Genomic DNA, 17,080 nt, shown 5'->3' with positions numbered 1-17,080 from the left:
TGTGTTTTTACATAGTCCTCCATGTTAATTTTGCCCTTCCATTTACAGTGAAAAATGAGAAATGTAGACCCATCCTCCATTCTTCAATACTGAGACAGGATCTACTCCGAGAGGCTGGTAGTTTTAAAAAATCATTTTCCAAATTACATACACTCTACACAAATATATGTGTGTGTGTGTGTATGTATGTGTGTATATGTGTATATATACATATATACACACACACAATATGGGAAAGAAAAATGTTTTCCCCCCTCCCCCACTTCAGTTCCCTTCCCCTTCCTGGAAGTATATTCTTCTCAGCTTTTTTGTGCATTTACATATATATGTATATATATAAATATATATATGTTTTTTGTTAAACAATATCAGATGAGATTTTGATCTCAGTGGATATAAATCTATCTTGTTCTTTTTAATAATCTCAAATTCTTCAGTATAGATGTAAGTTTGCTGATACGTGTTTCTTTTTTAATCTATCACTTTTCCTCTAGTGTTCTGGAAGTTATACGCCCTCTTTCAAACTCCCAAGTTGCTATCTTTACAGTTTTACCGTATGTACAGGCATATCTCCTTTATTACACTTTGCTTTATTGTGCTTCACAGATATTGCTTTTTTTTTAATGAATTGAAGGTTTGTGGCAACCTTGCATTGAGCAAGTCTATCGGCAACATTTTTTCAACAGTATTATTTCATTATTGTTAAATTAAGGTAGGTACAGTTATTTTTTAGACGTAATGCTATTACATACTTAACTACAGTATAGTGTAAACATAACTTTCATATGCACTGGGAAACCAAAAGATTCATGGGACTTATTGCCATATTCACTTTATTGCGGTGGCCTGAATCCCTAGGCAATATCTCTGAGGTACACCTGTATATATAGAGTATATGAAATTTATTACTACACAGATCTAATCTGTATATATAGCTTACCAATAAAAAAGAAAATTTTTGCTTAACTTTATCCTTTCATCACATGCTGCTACCACACTGACACAATCTGAGAATTTTCAAGATTATGATTTTATTCATTCTTCCAAGATTTTCTTTGTCCTTGGTGTTCTGCAGTTTGAATGTATTATGCCCATGAATGAGGTTTTTCTGGAGTTTATCCTGTTTGGTATCCTAACCTGTCTGGATCTGTGGTTTGATGTCTGTCACTAATTTTGGAAAGCTCTTGAGCATTATTACTCCAGATATCTCTTTTGCTCCATTCTCTTTTTCTTCTCCTTCTGATATTCCAACTACAGGTATGTTACATGTAGCTGACAAAAGATTGGCATCTAGAATATAAAAAGAACACTTAAAACTCAAATACAGATTGCAAATCCAATTTTTTTTAAATGGCCAAAAGATTTGGCCAGACACATCATTTAAAAAAAGGTATCTGAGTGGTTAATAGGCACATGAAAAGAGGTTTAAAATCATTAGCCATGAGATAAATGCAAATTAAAACACCTACTGAAATGAGATGTCCTATTAACCACTAGAACAACTAAATTTAAAAATGCTGATGCCGACATTGGTTCAAGATGGCGGAGTAGAAGGATGTGCGCTCACTTCCTCTTGTGAGCGCACCGGAATCACAAGTAACTGCTGAACAATCATCGACAGGAAGACACTGGACCTCACCAAAAAAGATACCCCACATCCAAAGACAAAGCAGAAGGCAAAATGAGATGATAGGAGGGGTGCAATCACAATAAAATCAAATCCCATAAATGCTGGGTGGGTGACTCACAAACTGGAGAACACTTACACCACAGAAGTCCACCCACTGGAGTGAAGGTTCTGAGCCCCACGTCAGGCTTCCCAACCTGGGGGTCTGGCAATGGGAGAAGGAATTCCTAGAGAATCAGACTTTGAAAGCTAGTGGGATTTGACTGCAGGACATTGACAGGACTGGGGGAAACAGAGACTCCACTCTTGGAGGGCACACACAAAGTAGTGTGTGCATCAGGACCCAGGGGAAGGAGCAGTGACCCCATAGGAGACTGAACCAGACCTACCTGATAGTGTTGAAGGGTCTCCTGCAGAGGCAGGGGGTGGCTGTGGCTCACCGTGAGGACAAGGACACTGGCAGCAGAAGTTCTGGGAAGTACTCCTTGGTGTGAGCCCTCCCAGAGTCCGACATTAGCCCCACCAAAGAGCCGGGTAGGCTCCAGTGTTGGGTTACCTCAGGCCAAACAACCAACAGGGAGGGAACGCAGCCCCACCCATCAGCAGACAAGTGAATTAAAGTTTTACTGAACTCTGCCCACCAGAGCAACACTCAGCTCTACCCAACACCAGTCCCTCCCATCAGGAAACTTGCACAAGCTTCTTAGATAGCCTCATCCACCAGAGGGCAGACAACAGAAGCAAGAAGAACTACAATCCCGCAGTCTGTGGAACAAAAACCACATTCACAGAAAGATAGACAAGATGAAAATGCAGAGGGCTATGTACCAGATGAAGGAGCAAGATAAAACCCCAGGAAAACAACTGTATGAAGTAGAGATAGGCAACCTTCCAGAAAAAGAATTCAGAATAATGATAGTGAAGATGATCCAGGACCTCGGAAAAAGAATGGAGGCAAGGATCAAGAAGATGGAAGAAACGTTTAACAAAGACCTAGGAGAATTAAAGCACAAACACCTAGAAGAATTAAAGAACAAACAAACAGAGATGAACAATACAATAACTGAAATGAAAAATACACTAGAAGCAATCAATAGCAGAATAACTGAGGCAGAAGAACGGATAAGAGACCTGGAAGACAGAATGGTGGAATTCACTGCTGCGGAACAGAATAAAGAAAAAATAATGAAAACAAATGAAGACAGCCTAAGAGACCTCTGGAACAACATTAAACTCAATAACATTCGCATTATAGGGGTCCCAGAAGGAGAAGAGAGAGAGAAAGTACCCAAGAAAATATTTGAAGAGATTATAGACGAAAACTTCCCTAACATGGGAAAGGAAAGAGCCACCTAAGTACAGGAAGTGCAGAGAGTCCCAGGCAGGATAAACCCGAGGAGAAACACACCGAGACACACAGTAATCAAATAGACAAAAATTAAAGACAAAGAAAAATTATTGAAAGTAACAAGGGAAAAATGACAAATAATATATAAGGGAACTCACATAAGGTTAACAGCTGATTTCTCAGCAGAAACTCTACAAGCCAGAAGGGAGTGGCATGATATATTTAAAGTGATGAAAGGGAAGATCCTACAACCAAGATTACTCTACCTGGCAAGGATCTCATTCAGATTCGATGGAGAAATCAAAAGCTTTACAGACAAGCAAAAGCTAAGAGAATTCAGCACCACCAAACCAGCTCTACAACGAATGCTAAAGGAACGTCTCTAAATGGGAAACACAAGAGAAGAAAAGGACCTACAAAAACAAACCCAAAACAATTAAGAAAATGGTAATAGGAGCATACATATCGATAATTACCTTAAACGTGAATGGATTAAATGCTCCAAGCAAAAGACACAGGCTCTCTGAATGGATACAAAAACAAGACCCATATATATGCTGTCTACAAGAGACCCACTTCAGACCTAGGGACACATACAGACTGAAAGTGAGGGGATGGAAAAAGATATTCCATGCAAATGGAAATCAAAAGAAAGCTGGAGTAGCAATCCTCCTATCAGACAAAATAGACTTTGAAATAAAGACAATTACAAGAGACAAAGAAGGACATGAAATAATGATCAAGGGATCAATCCAAGAAGAAGATATAACAATTATAAATACATATGCAACCAACATAGGAGCACCTCAATACATAAGGCAGCTGCTAACAGCTATAAAACAGGAAATCGACAGTAACACAATAATAGTGGGGGACTTTAACACCTCACTTACACCAATGGACAGATCATCCAGACAGATAATTAATAAGGAAACACAAGCTTTAAATGACACAATAGACCAGATAGATTTAATTGATATTTATAGGACATTCCATCCAAAAAACAGCAGATTACACTTTCTTCTCAAGTGCCCACAGAACATTCTCCAGGATAGATCACATCTTGGGTCACAAATCAAGCCTCAGTAAATTTACGGAAATTGAAATCATATCAAGCATCTTTTCTGGCCACAACGCTATGAAATTAGAAATCAATTACAGGGGAAAAAATGTAAAAAGCACAAACACATGGAGGCTAAACAGTATATTACTAAATAACCAAGAGATCACTAAAGAAATCAAAGAGGAAATCAAAAAATACCTAGAGACAAATGACAACAAAAACACGATGATCCAAAACCTATGGGATGACATAAAAGCAGTTCTAAGAGGGAAGTTTATGGCAATACAAGCCTACCTCAAGAAACAAGAGAAATCTCAAATAAACAATCTAACCTTACCAACAAACAAAATGCAAAGTTAGTAGAAGGAAAGAAATCATAAAGAGCAGAGCAGAAATAAATGAAATAGAAACAAAGAAAACAATAGCAAAGATCAATAAAACTAAAAGCTGGTTCTTTGAGAAGATAAACAAAATTGATAAACCATTAGCCAGACTCATCAAGAAAAAAAGGGAGAAGACTCACATCAATAGAATTAGAAATGAAAAAGGAGATATAACAGCTGATACTGCAGAAATACAAAAGATCATGAGAGATTACTACAAGCAACTATATGCCAATAAAACGGACAACCTGGAAGAAATGGACAAATTCTTAGAAAAGCACAACCCTCTGAGACTGAACCAGGAAGAAATAGAAAATATAAACAGACCAATCACAAGCACTGAAATTGAGACTGTGATTAAAAGTCTTCCAGCAAACCAAAGTCCAGGACCAGATGGCTTCACAGGCGAATTCTATCAAACATTTAGAGACGAGCTAACACCTATCCTTCTCAAACTCTTCCAAAATATAACAGAGGGAGGAACACTCCCAAACTCATTCTACGAGGCCACCATCACCCTGATACCAAAACCAGACAAAGATGCCACAAAGAAAGAAAACTACAGGCCAATATCACTGATGAATATAGGTGCAAAAATCCTCAACAAAATACTAGCAAACAGAATCCAACAGCACATTAAAAGGATCATACACCATAATCAAGAGGCATTTATCCCAGGGAGGCAAGGATTCTTCAATATATGCAAATCAATCAATGTGATACACCATATTAACAAATTGAAGAATAAAAACCATATAGTCATCTCAATAGATACAGAAAAAGCTTTTGACAAAATTCAACACCCATTTATGATAAAAACTCTCCAGAAAGTGGGCATAGAGGGAACCTACCTCAACATAATAAAGGCCATATATGACAAACCCACAGCAAACATCATTGTCAATGGTGAAAAACTGAAACCATTTCGTCTAAGATCAGGAACAACATAAGGATGTCCACTCTCGCCACTGTTATTCAACATAGTTTTGGAAGTCCTAGCCATGGCAATCAGAGAGGAAAAAGAAAAGGAATACACATTGGAAAAGAAGATGTAAAACTGTCACTGTTTGCAGATGACATGAAACTATACATAGAGAATCCTAAAGATGCCACCAGAAAACTACTAGAGCTAAGCAATCAATCTGGTAAAGTAGCAGGATACAAAATCAATGCACAGAAATCTCTTGCATTCCTATACACTAATGATGAAACATCTGAAAGAGAAATTAAGAAAACACTCCCATTTACCATTGCAAGAAAAAGAATAAAATACCTAGGTATAAACCTACCTAGGGAGACAACAGACCTGTATGCAGAAAACTATAAGACACTGATGAAAGAAATTAAACATGATACAAACAGATGGAGAGATATACCATATTGTTGGATTGGAAGAATCAACGGACTGAAAATGACTATACTACCCAAAGCAATCTACAGATTCACTGCAATCCCTATCAAATTACCAATGGCATTTTTTACAGAACTAGAAGAAAAAATCTTAAAATTTGTATGGAAACACAAAAGAGCCCGAATAGCCAAAGCAGTCTTGAGAGGAAAAAACGGAGTTGGAGGAATCAGACTCCCTGACTTCAGACAATTTACAAAGCTACAGTAATGAAGACAATATGGTACTGGCACAAAAACAGAAATATAGATCAATGGCACAGGATAGAAAGCCCATAGATAAACCCACACACCTATGGTCAACTAATCTATGACAAAGGAGGCAAGGATATACAATGGAGAAAAGACAGCCTCTTCAATAAGTGGTGCTGGGAAAACTGGACAGCTTCATATGAAAGAATGAAATTAGAACACTCCCTAACACCATACAAAAAAATAAACTCAAAATGGATTAGAGACCTAAATGTAAGACTGGACACTCTAAAACTCTTAGAAGAAAACATAGGAAGAACACTCTTTGACATAAATCACAGCAAGATCTTTTTTGATCCACTTCATAGAGTAATGGAAATAAAAACAAAAATAAACACATGGGACGTAATGAAACTTAAAACCTTTTGCAAAGCAAAGGAAATTACAAACAAGACGAAAAGACAGCCTTCAGAATGGGAGAAAATATTTGCAAATGAATCAGCAGACAAAGGATTAATCCCCAAAATATATAAACAGCTCATGCAGCTCAATATTAAAAAAACATACAGGGCTTCCCTGGTGGCGCAGCGGTTGAGAGTCCGCCTGCCGATGCAGGGGACACGGGTTCGTGCCCCAGTCCGGGAAGATCCCACATGCCGCGGAGCGGCTGGGCCCGTGAGCCATGGCCGCTGAGCCTGCGCATCCGGAGCCTGTGCTCCGCAACGGGAGAGGCCGCAACAGTGAGAGGCCCGCGTACCGCAAAAAAAAAAAAAAAAACAAAAAAAACATACAACCCAATCCAAAAATGGGCAGAAGACCTAAATAGACATTTCTCCAAAGAAGACATACAGGTGGCCAAGAAGCACATGAAAAGCCCCCAACATCACTAATTATTAGAGAAATGCAAATCAAAACTACAATGAGGTATCACCTCACACCAGTCAGAATGGTCAGCATCAGAAAATCTACAAGCAACAAATGCTGGAGAGGGTGTGGAGAAAAGGAAACCCTTTTGCGCTGTTGATGGGAATGTAAATTGATACACCCACTATGCAGAACAGTATGGAGGTTCCTTAAGAAACTAAAAATAGAATTACCATATGACCCAGCAATCCCACTACTGGGCATATACTCAGAGAAAATCATAATTCAAAAAGACACATGCACCCCAATGCTCATTGCAGCACTATTTACAATAGCCAGGACATGGAAGCAACCTAAATGCCCATCGACAGACGAATGGATAAAGAAGTTGTGGTGCATATATACAACGGAATATTACTCAGCCATAAAAAGCAACAAAATTGGGTCATTTGTAGAGACGTGGATAGATCTAGAGACTGTCACACCAAGTGAAGTAAGCCAGAAAGAGAAATACAAATATCGTATATTAACGCATATATGTGGAACCTATTAAAATGGTACAGATGAACCAGTCTGCAGGGCAGAAATAGACACAGATGTAGAGAACAAACGTATGGACACCAAGGGGGGAAAGTGGCAGGGGTGGTGGTGGTGGGATGAATTGGGAGATTGGCATTGACATGTATACACTAATATGTATAAAACGGATAACTAATAAGAACCTGCTGTATAAAAAAATAAATAAAATTCTAAAATTCACACACACACACACACAAATACTGATGCCATCAAGCTGTGACAAGAATTTGAAGCAACTGGAACTCTCATACATTTCTGGTGGAAATGTAGGATCATACAGCCACTTTGGATGACAATTTAGTGGTGTCTTGAAGTTAAAATACACTTATCATATGAGCCAACAACTGCACTTCTAGGTATTTACCTATGAGAAATAAAAACATCTGGCCACACTATGACTTTTACATGAACTTTCACAGCAGTATTTTTTAATAAAAATCCCCAAACTAGAAACAAACCAAATATCCAATAGCTAGTGAGAAGATGAATATTGTGGTACATCCATACTATGGAACGCAACTCAGCCATAAACAGGAGCAAGCTACTGATGTACAAAACAACAATGATGAATCTCAAACCATTATGCTGAAAGAAAGAAACCAAACATGGAAGAGTATCTACTTTATAACTTCTTATATATGAAGGTCTGTATAGATCAAATCTATTCTTTACAGAGTAGACAGAAAAGACAGAAATGTTTGCCTGGGGCCAGAATGGGGAGATCGACTGAGATCAAGGACAATGAAGCTTTCTTGGGTGATATATATGTTCTATATATCTATGTATATGTTCTATATCTTGATTCTGATGATGGCTACACGAGCACAGGCATTTATCAAAACTCATTCAACTGTACACTAAAATGTATACATTCTATTGTATGTAAATTATACCTCAATAAAGCTGATTCAAATAAAAACAACAGCCTGGGAACAAATAAAAATGCAAATGGTTATCTTGGAAGATATGAAAGTTTTTAGGAAAAAAAATTTTTTTATCCAGTGTTTGACAGACTGCCACGTGTTAGATATATGTATTCAACTTGTTCTGTGACTCCTCAGATGATAAATAAGAATGATTTTTGGAGAATATAAATACAATGTCCTGAAAACTGGAAGTTTTTTAGTTTGATATTTGAAAACTTTCCAAATTTTCTGATTTGATATGATGCTGAAGTCCTCTAACGTTTGGAAAGTTTTGACATCATATTGATGTAGTACAATGAATCTTATTAACAAAATCCTTTGCTAAAATTGATGTTTTGAAATTTCCCTTGAAATATCTGCATTATGAAACCAGAACTTATAATTCTATTCAAATATGCATTAGAATGGAAAAAGCAATGAACTGGGTTCTATCCTTGCCTCTGTGAAACCTAGATATATAAACCTAGAATGAGTTGCCTCCATACAACTCCATTTTGTAGCGTGTAAAATCAAAGTCTGTGTTACATTTTTTGGATCTCTCCACTAATTAAATCCCTCTATTAACTGCCCTAACTAAAGACTATGATTTTTGTTTGGCTCTAGAAGGATCTGTGTAACCATAAGAGGGCAGTATTCCATTTAAACAATTTCTTACACAATTTCCTGTAAGTGCTCAGTACACTAAAATTACAGGACTTTGAGATTGGCATAATATTTGCTAGTATTAATCCCCTTAGGATTATGTTAAGAAAAGTAATTTGTCTTTTTTAAGTATGAATACATAAATTTATCACAGCTAGAGGCAAAAGGGAGTCATCTTACTCTTTCATTGGCTATCAGGCTTGCATTTACTTAAATTGAGGAGATCATGCTTCTATCTCATCAGGACTGTAGTATATTAAAACACACTTGTCAACCCAATTAAGGGGGGACATTCTAGGGCTAGGATGTAGATTTATAAAGAGATATTTTTCTATGGATTCTGGGTAAACTGCAGTGTACATGGTTGCAACTAATTCAAAATCAGTGTCAATGTCCCACGTCAAAATCACATTTCAGTAACAGGAGGAAACGTGAGAAAATAAAAGGGTAAAAAGTCATTTTTGGATGAGAATTTACTTGGGTCTTACTTGATGCTCAACACATTTTTAAAGGAGTGGAAGGCTTAGAAACTACTGTTAAGGCATTTACACCATTTAAAGAAACTGAATATGTATTCCTTAAACAATGAAAGATAATTTATGAAAAATAGAGTCTATCACCATGAAAGTTATTCTAATTTTCTGTATCAGTGTCCCAATTGTTAGCAATTTAATCTTCTTTATAAGCCCATTATCTTACAAGGACAGAAGGCCATGGAAGCTTGCACAGCTCAAGGTTGCAATAACAAATTCATAGTTTATGGACCTAAATCCCCTCTTCCCTCTCTTCTGTCCTTTACACTGGTTTATTATCTCCTGGTTACTCATCTCAACCTAAGAATGTCCCTTTTCTGTCTCCTTGACATTCAGTTCATCCTTCCTCTACATAACGTTAAAGTATCTTCTCACTGTCTTAGAAAACCACCTCCATCTTCTATAGTTAGAGGAAAAGAATGTTTAATAGTTTAGAAAGGAAAGGTCCAAGCACAGGGAAATCAAGGAACATTTACCAGTTCCAGGCTATGCCCATTCCCAAAGGATAATCTGTCATCCTCTTGGCTTACTAGGGATATTTGAAGAATCCATCTGACTTGCTTAAAATCACTGTTTTTTTTTTTGTTGTTGTTTTTTTTTGTGGTACACGGGCCTCTCACTGTTGTGGCCTCTCCTGTTGCGGAGCACAGGCTCCGGACGCACAGGCTCAGTGGCCATGGCTCACGGGCCCAGCCGCTCCGCGGCATGTGAGATCTTCCCGGACCGGGGCATGAACCCGTGTCCCCTGCATCGGCAGGCGGACTCTCAACCACTGCGCCACCAGGGAAGCCCCAAAATCACTGTTTTCATTACACGCATTATTGTGCATGGCTTCTCACAATAATGGAGTGAATATAAGCAAATGATCAACACAATGAATCATATGAGAATCATCTTTTCTTTGAAAAGAACATTTATACCTGAAATAGAGAGCCTTGCTTGGTCAAAATTATCCATAGGATGACACAGCAGAACTTACAAGTTGAGGGAATTTAGAGATGCTATATGAGTTCGCGCCTTGCTACAAGACCAGACGGAAACCATGCCTAAAAATGAAAAAAAAAGTCATTTGATCACAAATGTTACTCTAATTTTACTCTGACTCTATTTTGATATTTAAAATTTATTTTGATGTAGTGTTAGGATGTTAATAAAATGTAAATTGCTTTTATCCTGACCTTCTGTTTTATTGTTTCTCCTCAGCTTTTATTACAGAATTGTTATTGCTATGGAAATGTTAACTTCCTGTTTGTATTTCTGGAACCCTGAAGGGCATGGAAGTTGGCCAGTTTAAGCTTTATTAGGTAGCTACTGAGAGGTAAATGTCTGCAGCATTTTTGTTTTGTTTTGCTGCAGTTCACTAAATGAAAATCTGTCCATTAAAAGTAAACTGTGCGGTCAGTGCTACAGCAATGCCTCCCTTTTCTACCAGTAACACACTATAAACCTTAAGCTCATTTAGGTTAATTATGAAGATCCACTATTGCTGCATCTAAGCCCATATGAACTTGAAACTAACCAGTCTCAAAATTTGTATGCCTCCCTGGATAGCAGATGAGAGCCATGGGTAAAGGTTGGATAACCTTTCCAGATGTGTTTCATCACGGCTGCTACCCATTGGAGGGAAATCACAGTGGAGAGTTGAGACCTTGGCTTTCCAGGTTCATAAACCTGGTTTAGTGAGTTTACCTAAGTTTTAGCTCTGATGCTTCCTTATAAACAGGAACGTAACTTTACTGATTACTAAGGGAGATACCGAGAACAGTGGGAATGAACAACTCTAGTGATCAGAATGTTTGTGCCACATAGCCCTTCATTCACAGTCTTTACTAGGAAAAAGGCAATTAGAAAACTGACTTAGTGATAGAAAGGTGCTTGATGAGAGAGCAGTAAAGGGAACTAAACGTCCTTAAAGGAATTCTCATCTTAATTAAAGGAAGATACACCTCTCGGCAGTGATCAGAACATGGTACTTTGGTCTGCTTTTCTCGATGATGACAGAATAGTTATTAGCGGAAATCTGCATTCTCTTTTTTCTTCTTTCTGTAGAGCTTGCATTTGTCCTAACAAACTTCCCCTTTATTTAACCAAGTAGGTCATTTTATGTATATTGCACTAACAAAGTAGACAGTCTTTGCTCCATGGAGCTTTAATTTTAGTGGTGAAAAACAGACAATTAAATGTGCTATATAATAATATTTTATGTGGTTAAAAAACAATATTGAAAATAAAAATAAAGAAGAGTAAGGAGGCAGACAGCAATGAAGGAACTGCTGTTTTAGATGGCATGATCCAGAAAGACCTCTCTAAAAAAATGACGTTGGAGCAAAATGACATTGAATTAAGTGAAAGGCAGGTCATAGATGTATCTAGGGAAAGAAGGCTCCAGGTACCGAAACAGGTGTACTTACTATGGTGACATCACCATAGCCCAACACTTTCTATACTGGGAAAACCAAATTAAAGTTACTACCGATGGTATCCTTGAAAGAGGAAAAGAGTCCCAAAAGGACACTGTGTGACTGAGGACTTTGGTTTGGTGATGGATAAGGAAACCGATTAGTGACAGCCCTCATCTACCTAGGGTACATTTTCCTGGTACCATTTGGAATTACTTATTGTCACTCAGGGTCCCATCAGAATATTGGGCTAAATTTAGGAAGGTTTGATAAGGCATTATTTACACTGCTGTGCAGTACCCTGAGAACTTGACCCTCATAGGCCCTCGAAAATGAGGAGATGGCATGATTAATGAAACTCAGGAGAAGAGAATGATAGCTTGAGACAAGCTATCATCTTTGGTAGAGAAACCCAACCATTCCCAGGTGACCCTGCAAAGAGGGATGTAGTCCGTGAAGATCAGCATCCCCAGGATGGGGGTGGGGCTTGGGGGAAGGGATGAAAAGATAGCAGGCACACCTTCTTTCCCTTTCTGATTGCCAGTCTGAGATCCTACGGAGATGAAAATGTGGTGTTCCAGTCCTACACACTCAACCTAACACTTACGCAACTGCCCCTTCCCCGATGAAGGCTCAACATGCCCAAGGTTGATCTTATATCAAGTTGTTTCGGATAACAATGGAAATGTAAAGACCAGCAGACAGAGATAGTGCTAAACATGGCTTAATCTTTGGCCACAACAAAGTCAGACTCCATGCAAATCTCAAAGAAAAATCAAGGACTATAAAGAGAAGGAGTTTTGGGTCTAATACTCGAGTGCAAGTCATACCTGTGACAAGTACTATCTTTGTGATCATTGATCAAGTTGCTTAATCTCTTTGCACTCCACTTTCTTTATCTATAAAATGAGCATCATTATAGTTCTTACACATAACATTATTGGGAGGATAAAGAAATATATGATGGATGCAATGGAAAGGGCATTGTAACCCTCAAAGATGCATAATGCTTTCTCCCACAGATAGAAGAGCAAAAAGAAGTACTTAGTCATACCTGCTTTAGAAGGAAAAAGGAAAAGGCATGAACACATAATAAGAGTCCACCATGCCCCAGACACTGCTTAACACATATTATTTAATTCTTTGAACACCACCTATAAGATGTTAATATTACCATTTTACAGGTAAGAAAACGGGTTCAGAGAGACCAAACAATTTACTCAAGATCACACAACTTGTAAGCGGCAGGGCCAAGATTCCTAATGAAGCAACATGAACCTCAAGACGATGTTTTTATTCCTGACGTCATCAATTCTGATTAAGCTACTCCAACAACACAGAAAAACTGTATGTTTCATTTCAAACCACTCCTGGGCATAAAGAAGAAGCTCATCAACAGCTACCTTAGAGTCCTTCCTCTCCCTCTCTCTGTGAGATGCCCAGAAGAACACTCTGCTAGGTAGTGGCCAGAACTGGGGCATCTCTGCTGAGCCCAAGGTGCTGACTGTTAGATTCAATATGAAAGGGTGTTCTTCCTTGACCTTCAAAGTGCTGAACTGCCAACACTCCTTCTCATGTGGGAGCAGGCAGAACTGCAACAGGGACCTCTGCCTTCCCACCTTGGTGGGACCAGGCGTCCACATCACAGAGCTCAGGTCCGCTGCCAGGAACCCAGTGAGGATCACCACCATGCTTGACCAAATGCCATTCGTTTCCAGAAAGGGAGGAAAGTAAATAGCCTTTTGATTTGTTGCTTCTCAGCTTCTTCTGAAACCTACCCTAAAGGCTATAGTTCAGGTGGGTCTGATACAGCCAGAGTGTATGTATGGTAAATCAGGCTCTGGGAAACATTCAATTTTATTTTGGTCTAGTGGGATGGTGGAGGCTAGGCAGAGTGTGAGTTCATGTGAGTGGAGTGAACAGGGCATGGGTTCCATGAAAGAGGGCCATTTTGTTGGGTGCAGTCATGACATGTTGGGTCAGGGAACTCAGTGCAGAAGCATTGATAATGGTGCCACAGCCAGGCAGGAATCACACCTTCAGGCATGCCCAGAACCAGTATCAACCAGGTTACATCCACTGTTCCCAACCAATCTTTGGTTCTTGGGTAGGGATAACTATTCTTTGCCCTTCTGTCTTTGTATGAAGAGTTTTGACCAGCCCAACTTCACGGTTTTTTCTCTCCAGCAGGGCTGTGAAACTTTTCTGATTGTTTTTCTCAGTTTTGGAAGGGTAGCAGCCTCAGAATAATTGTGAACTCCATGAAGGCAAGGACTCTGTCTCCTCCTTCACCATGATATCCACCCTGCATAGCATCTAGATGTGATAGTAAACATTTGTTAAATGAGTAAATGAATTACCCCCATGGCCTCACCTCTCGTCCAACCTGACAAGTTACTGTGTGTTAAGTGCTTTACATGGGATTCCAAGCAGTCTAGTTTGTTTGGTAGATACAAACAGCTCCAAAATATATCAGTGGCTTAAAACAACAAAGGTTATTTCAGGTCCTCTGGTGGATGAGCACCGTATCACCTTCAGGCTAGGACCCCACAGGATGCAGAAGTCACCATGTTGAACTCTGACGTTGCTGAAGAAGACAACGAGCCAGTGAATCTAATCCTGGCTCTTAAAGGGCTCCTCCCAGAAATGCCATGTGTCAGTTTTGCTTATATGTCATTGGCCAAATGAGTCACTTGGTCATCACCCTCACTCCACAAGGGGTGAGAAAGTTCAGTCTTAACCCAGAAGAGAAGAGAACCAGACTATTTGTGAACATCTCTATGACTTTCATCCACATATTATTTCATATAAACCTTATAATTCATCTAGAACAAAGATGCTATTATTGGTCCCACTTTTTTTGTTGAGGTGTAGCTGATTTAGTATGCTGTGCTCATCTCTGCTGTAGAAAGTGACTCAGTGCTACACAAGGATCTTGAGGTTTAACAAGGTTAATGAGTTGATCAAGAAAATCAAATGGTGAAGCCTGGCTTCAAGTGTGATCACTTAACCAATCTGTTGACTCTTGCTATCACTGGAGTCTGGCAAGCTCTGTTAGGGGAGACACAGTTAATTCTCAGGGTGTCTAGGACCAGATTCTTCAAGGGTCTGTGCTTGAAATCATTAAGCTTAACCTTATAGTCTGAGTCCCTGTAGGCAGTACCTCTGCTCTCTGACTTATCCTTTCTCTTTATTGGAAGAACTTGCTGTTCCTTGAGGAGGATGATAGCTACTTATTTAAGACATTAAACATCAGCCATCATCCCTTCCATGGCTAGTATTTTAGAAGTTATCCAGCAATGGCAATTTTCTTATTTGCTGGTGGTAGATAATATTCATGGAATTATTATGAAATTCATATTTATTCTTTCCATAACACACTGGAGCAGCTCAGACATCAGAGAACTGCAAATTCAGTATGTGGTTCACATTTTTCTTTCCACGTAGACAGAGAAAAATGTTTCCCAGATGCTGAGATTAAGATGCGGACTTAGCTTGTTGGGGATGAAACATCAGTGGGCTGATGACCTGAAGACTATTTCTGTGGAATCAAATGAGCTTGTTAAAAATAAATTGTTGGTCTAAAACACCGTCACAGACCTTTGACATGATCAGAGGTCACTATCAGCTGACTATTTATTTAGATAATTTATTAGGGTTGGCGTAACAGCCACAGAAACTCACTCTAGCCAACTTGTGTAAATGAAGGAATTTGTTAAGTCCTGGGCAGTTCAAAAAATCAAAAGAAAAGCAAACTACCAAGGCCCTGGAAGGAATGGAAACAGTGCATCTCTGGGGATCAGGCCTACCGCCATCAGTATTCATCAGCTCCAAACATCTTTCCTCTGGGGGGTCTCTCCACTCCAGATTCTGATGCCCAGGGTCCTGGGAGAAGGGTTCAGAAAGGCATTGCATGGATCATGTATGTCTATTGCTCACCGTGCCTGGCAGATGTTAGCAGCTCAATAAATTTTTGTTGAATGAGTGAATAAATGAATGGCCAAGGTCTCTGAGCCTCATATCACTCAATCAAAAAAATAAAATAAAATTTGATGATTCTATGAAGTCTGTATTAGTTGCCTATCATTGCTGTAACACATTACCACAAATTAGTAGCTTAAAAACCCCACAAATTTATTATCATATGGTTTTGGAGGTCACAAGTTCAAAATGAGTCTTACAGGGCTAAAATCAATGTATCACCAGGTTGTGTCCATGTCTTGGCTATTGTGAACTGTGCTGCAATGAACATTGGGGTGCATGTGTCTTTTTAAATTATGGTTTTTTCTGGATATATGCTTAGGAGTGGGATTGCTGGATCATATGGGAGTTCTATTTTTAGTTTTTTAAGGAACCTCCATACTGTTCTCCATAGTGGCTGTACCAACTTACATTCCCAACAACAGTGTAGGAGGGTTCCCTTTTCTCCACACCTTCTCCAGCATCTATTGTTTGTAGACTTTTGATGGAAGCAAACTAAATGTCCATTGACAGAGGAATGGATAAAGAAGACGCAGTACATATACACAATGGAATATTACTCAGTCATAAAAAAATTGAAATAATGCCAACATGGATGGGCCTAGAGATTATCATACCAAGTGAAGTAAGTCAGACAGAGAAAGACAAATATCATATGATATCACTCACATGTGGAATCTAATTTTTAAAAAATGATACAAATGAACTTATTTACAAAACAGAAACAGATTTTCAGGTATCGAATACAAAATTATGGTTACTCAAGGGGAAATGTGGTTGGGGAGGGATAAATCAGGAGCTTGGGATTAACAAACACACACAACTATACATAAGATAGATAACCAACAAGGACCTACTGTATAGCACACAGAACTCTACTTAATTTCTGTGATAAACTATATGAGAAAATAGTCTGAAAAAGAATGAATATAGGTATATGTATAACTGAATCACTTTGCTGTACCCCTGAAACTAACACAACATTGTAAATCAACGATAATCCAATAAAATTTTAAAAAATAAAATCAAATCAATGTATCATCAGGGTTGGTTTATTTTGGAGACTCCAGGGGAGAATCAGTTCCTTGTTTCTACCAGACTCTAGATGCTGCTGGCATTACTTGGCTTATGGCTCC

General features: G+C 38.7%; 1 protein-coding gene across 1 annotated transcript in view; it reads right to left on the bottom strand.

Annotated features, from left to right (window-relative positions):
• Nucleotides 1–17,080, bottom strand: part of COLEC10 (collectin subfamily member 10) — a 162,318-nt gene that overhangs the window by 98,816 nt on the left and 46,422 nt on the right. Inside the window, exon 3 of the mRNA XM_032610432.1 lies at nt 10,485–10,610. Within this exon, the coding sequence (XP_032466323.1) occupies nt 10,485–10,521 (37 nt within the window). The 5' untranslated portion in view covers nt 10,522–10,610. The remainder of the gene's footprint in view (nt 1–10,484; nt 10,611–17,080) is intronic.

Source organism: Phocoena sinus, chromosome 17 (assembly GCF_008692025.1).
Source record: "Phocoena sinus isolate mPhoSin1 chromosome 17, mPhoSin1.pri, whole genome shotgun sequence".
Classification (NCBI taxonomy): domain Eukaryota; kingdom Metazoa; phylum Chordata; class Mammalia; order Artiodactyla; family Phocoenidae; genus Phocoena; species Phocoena sinus.
The sequence above is the reverse complement of the archived record's forward strand: the minus strand, read 5'-3'. Positions and strand labels throughout refer to the sequence as shown.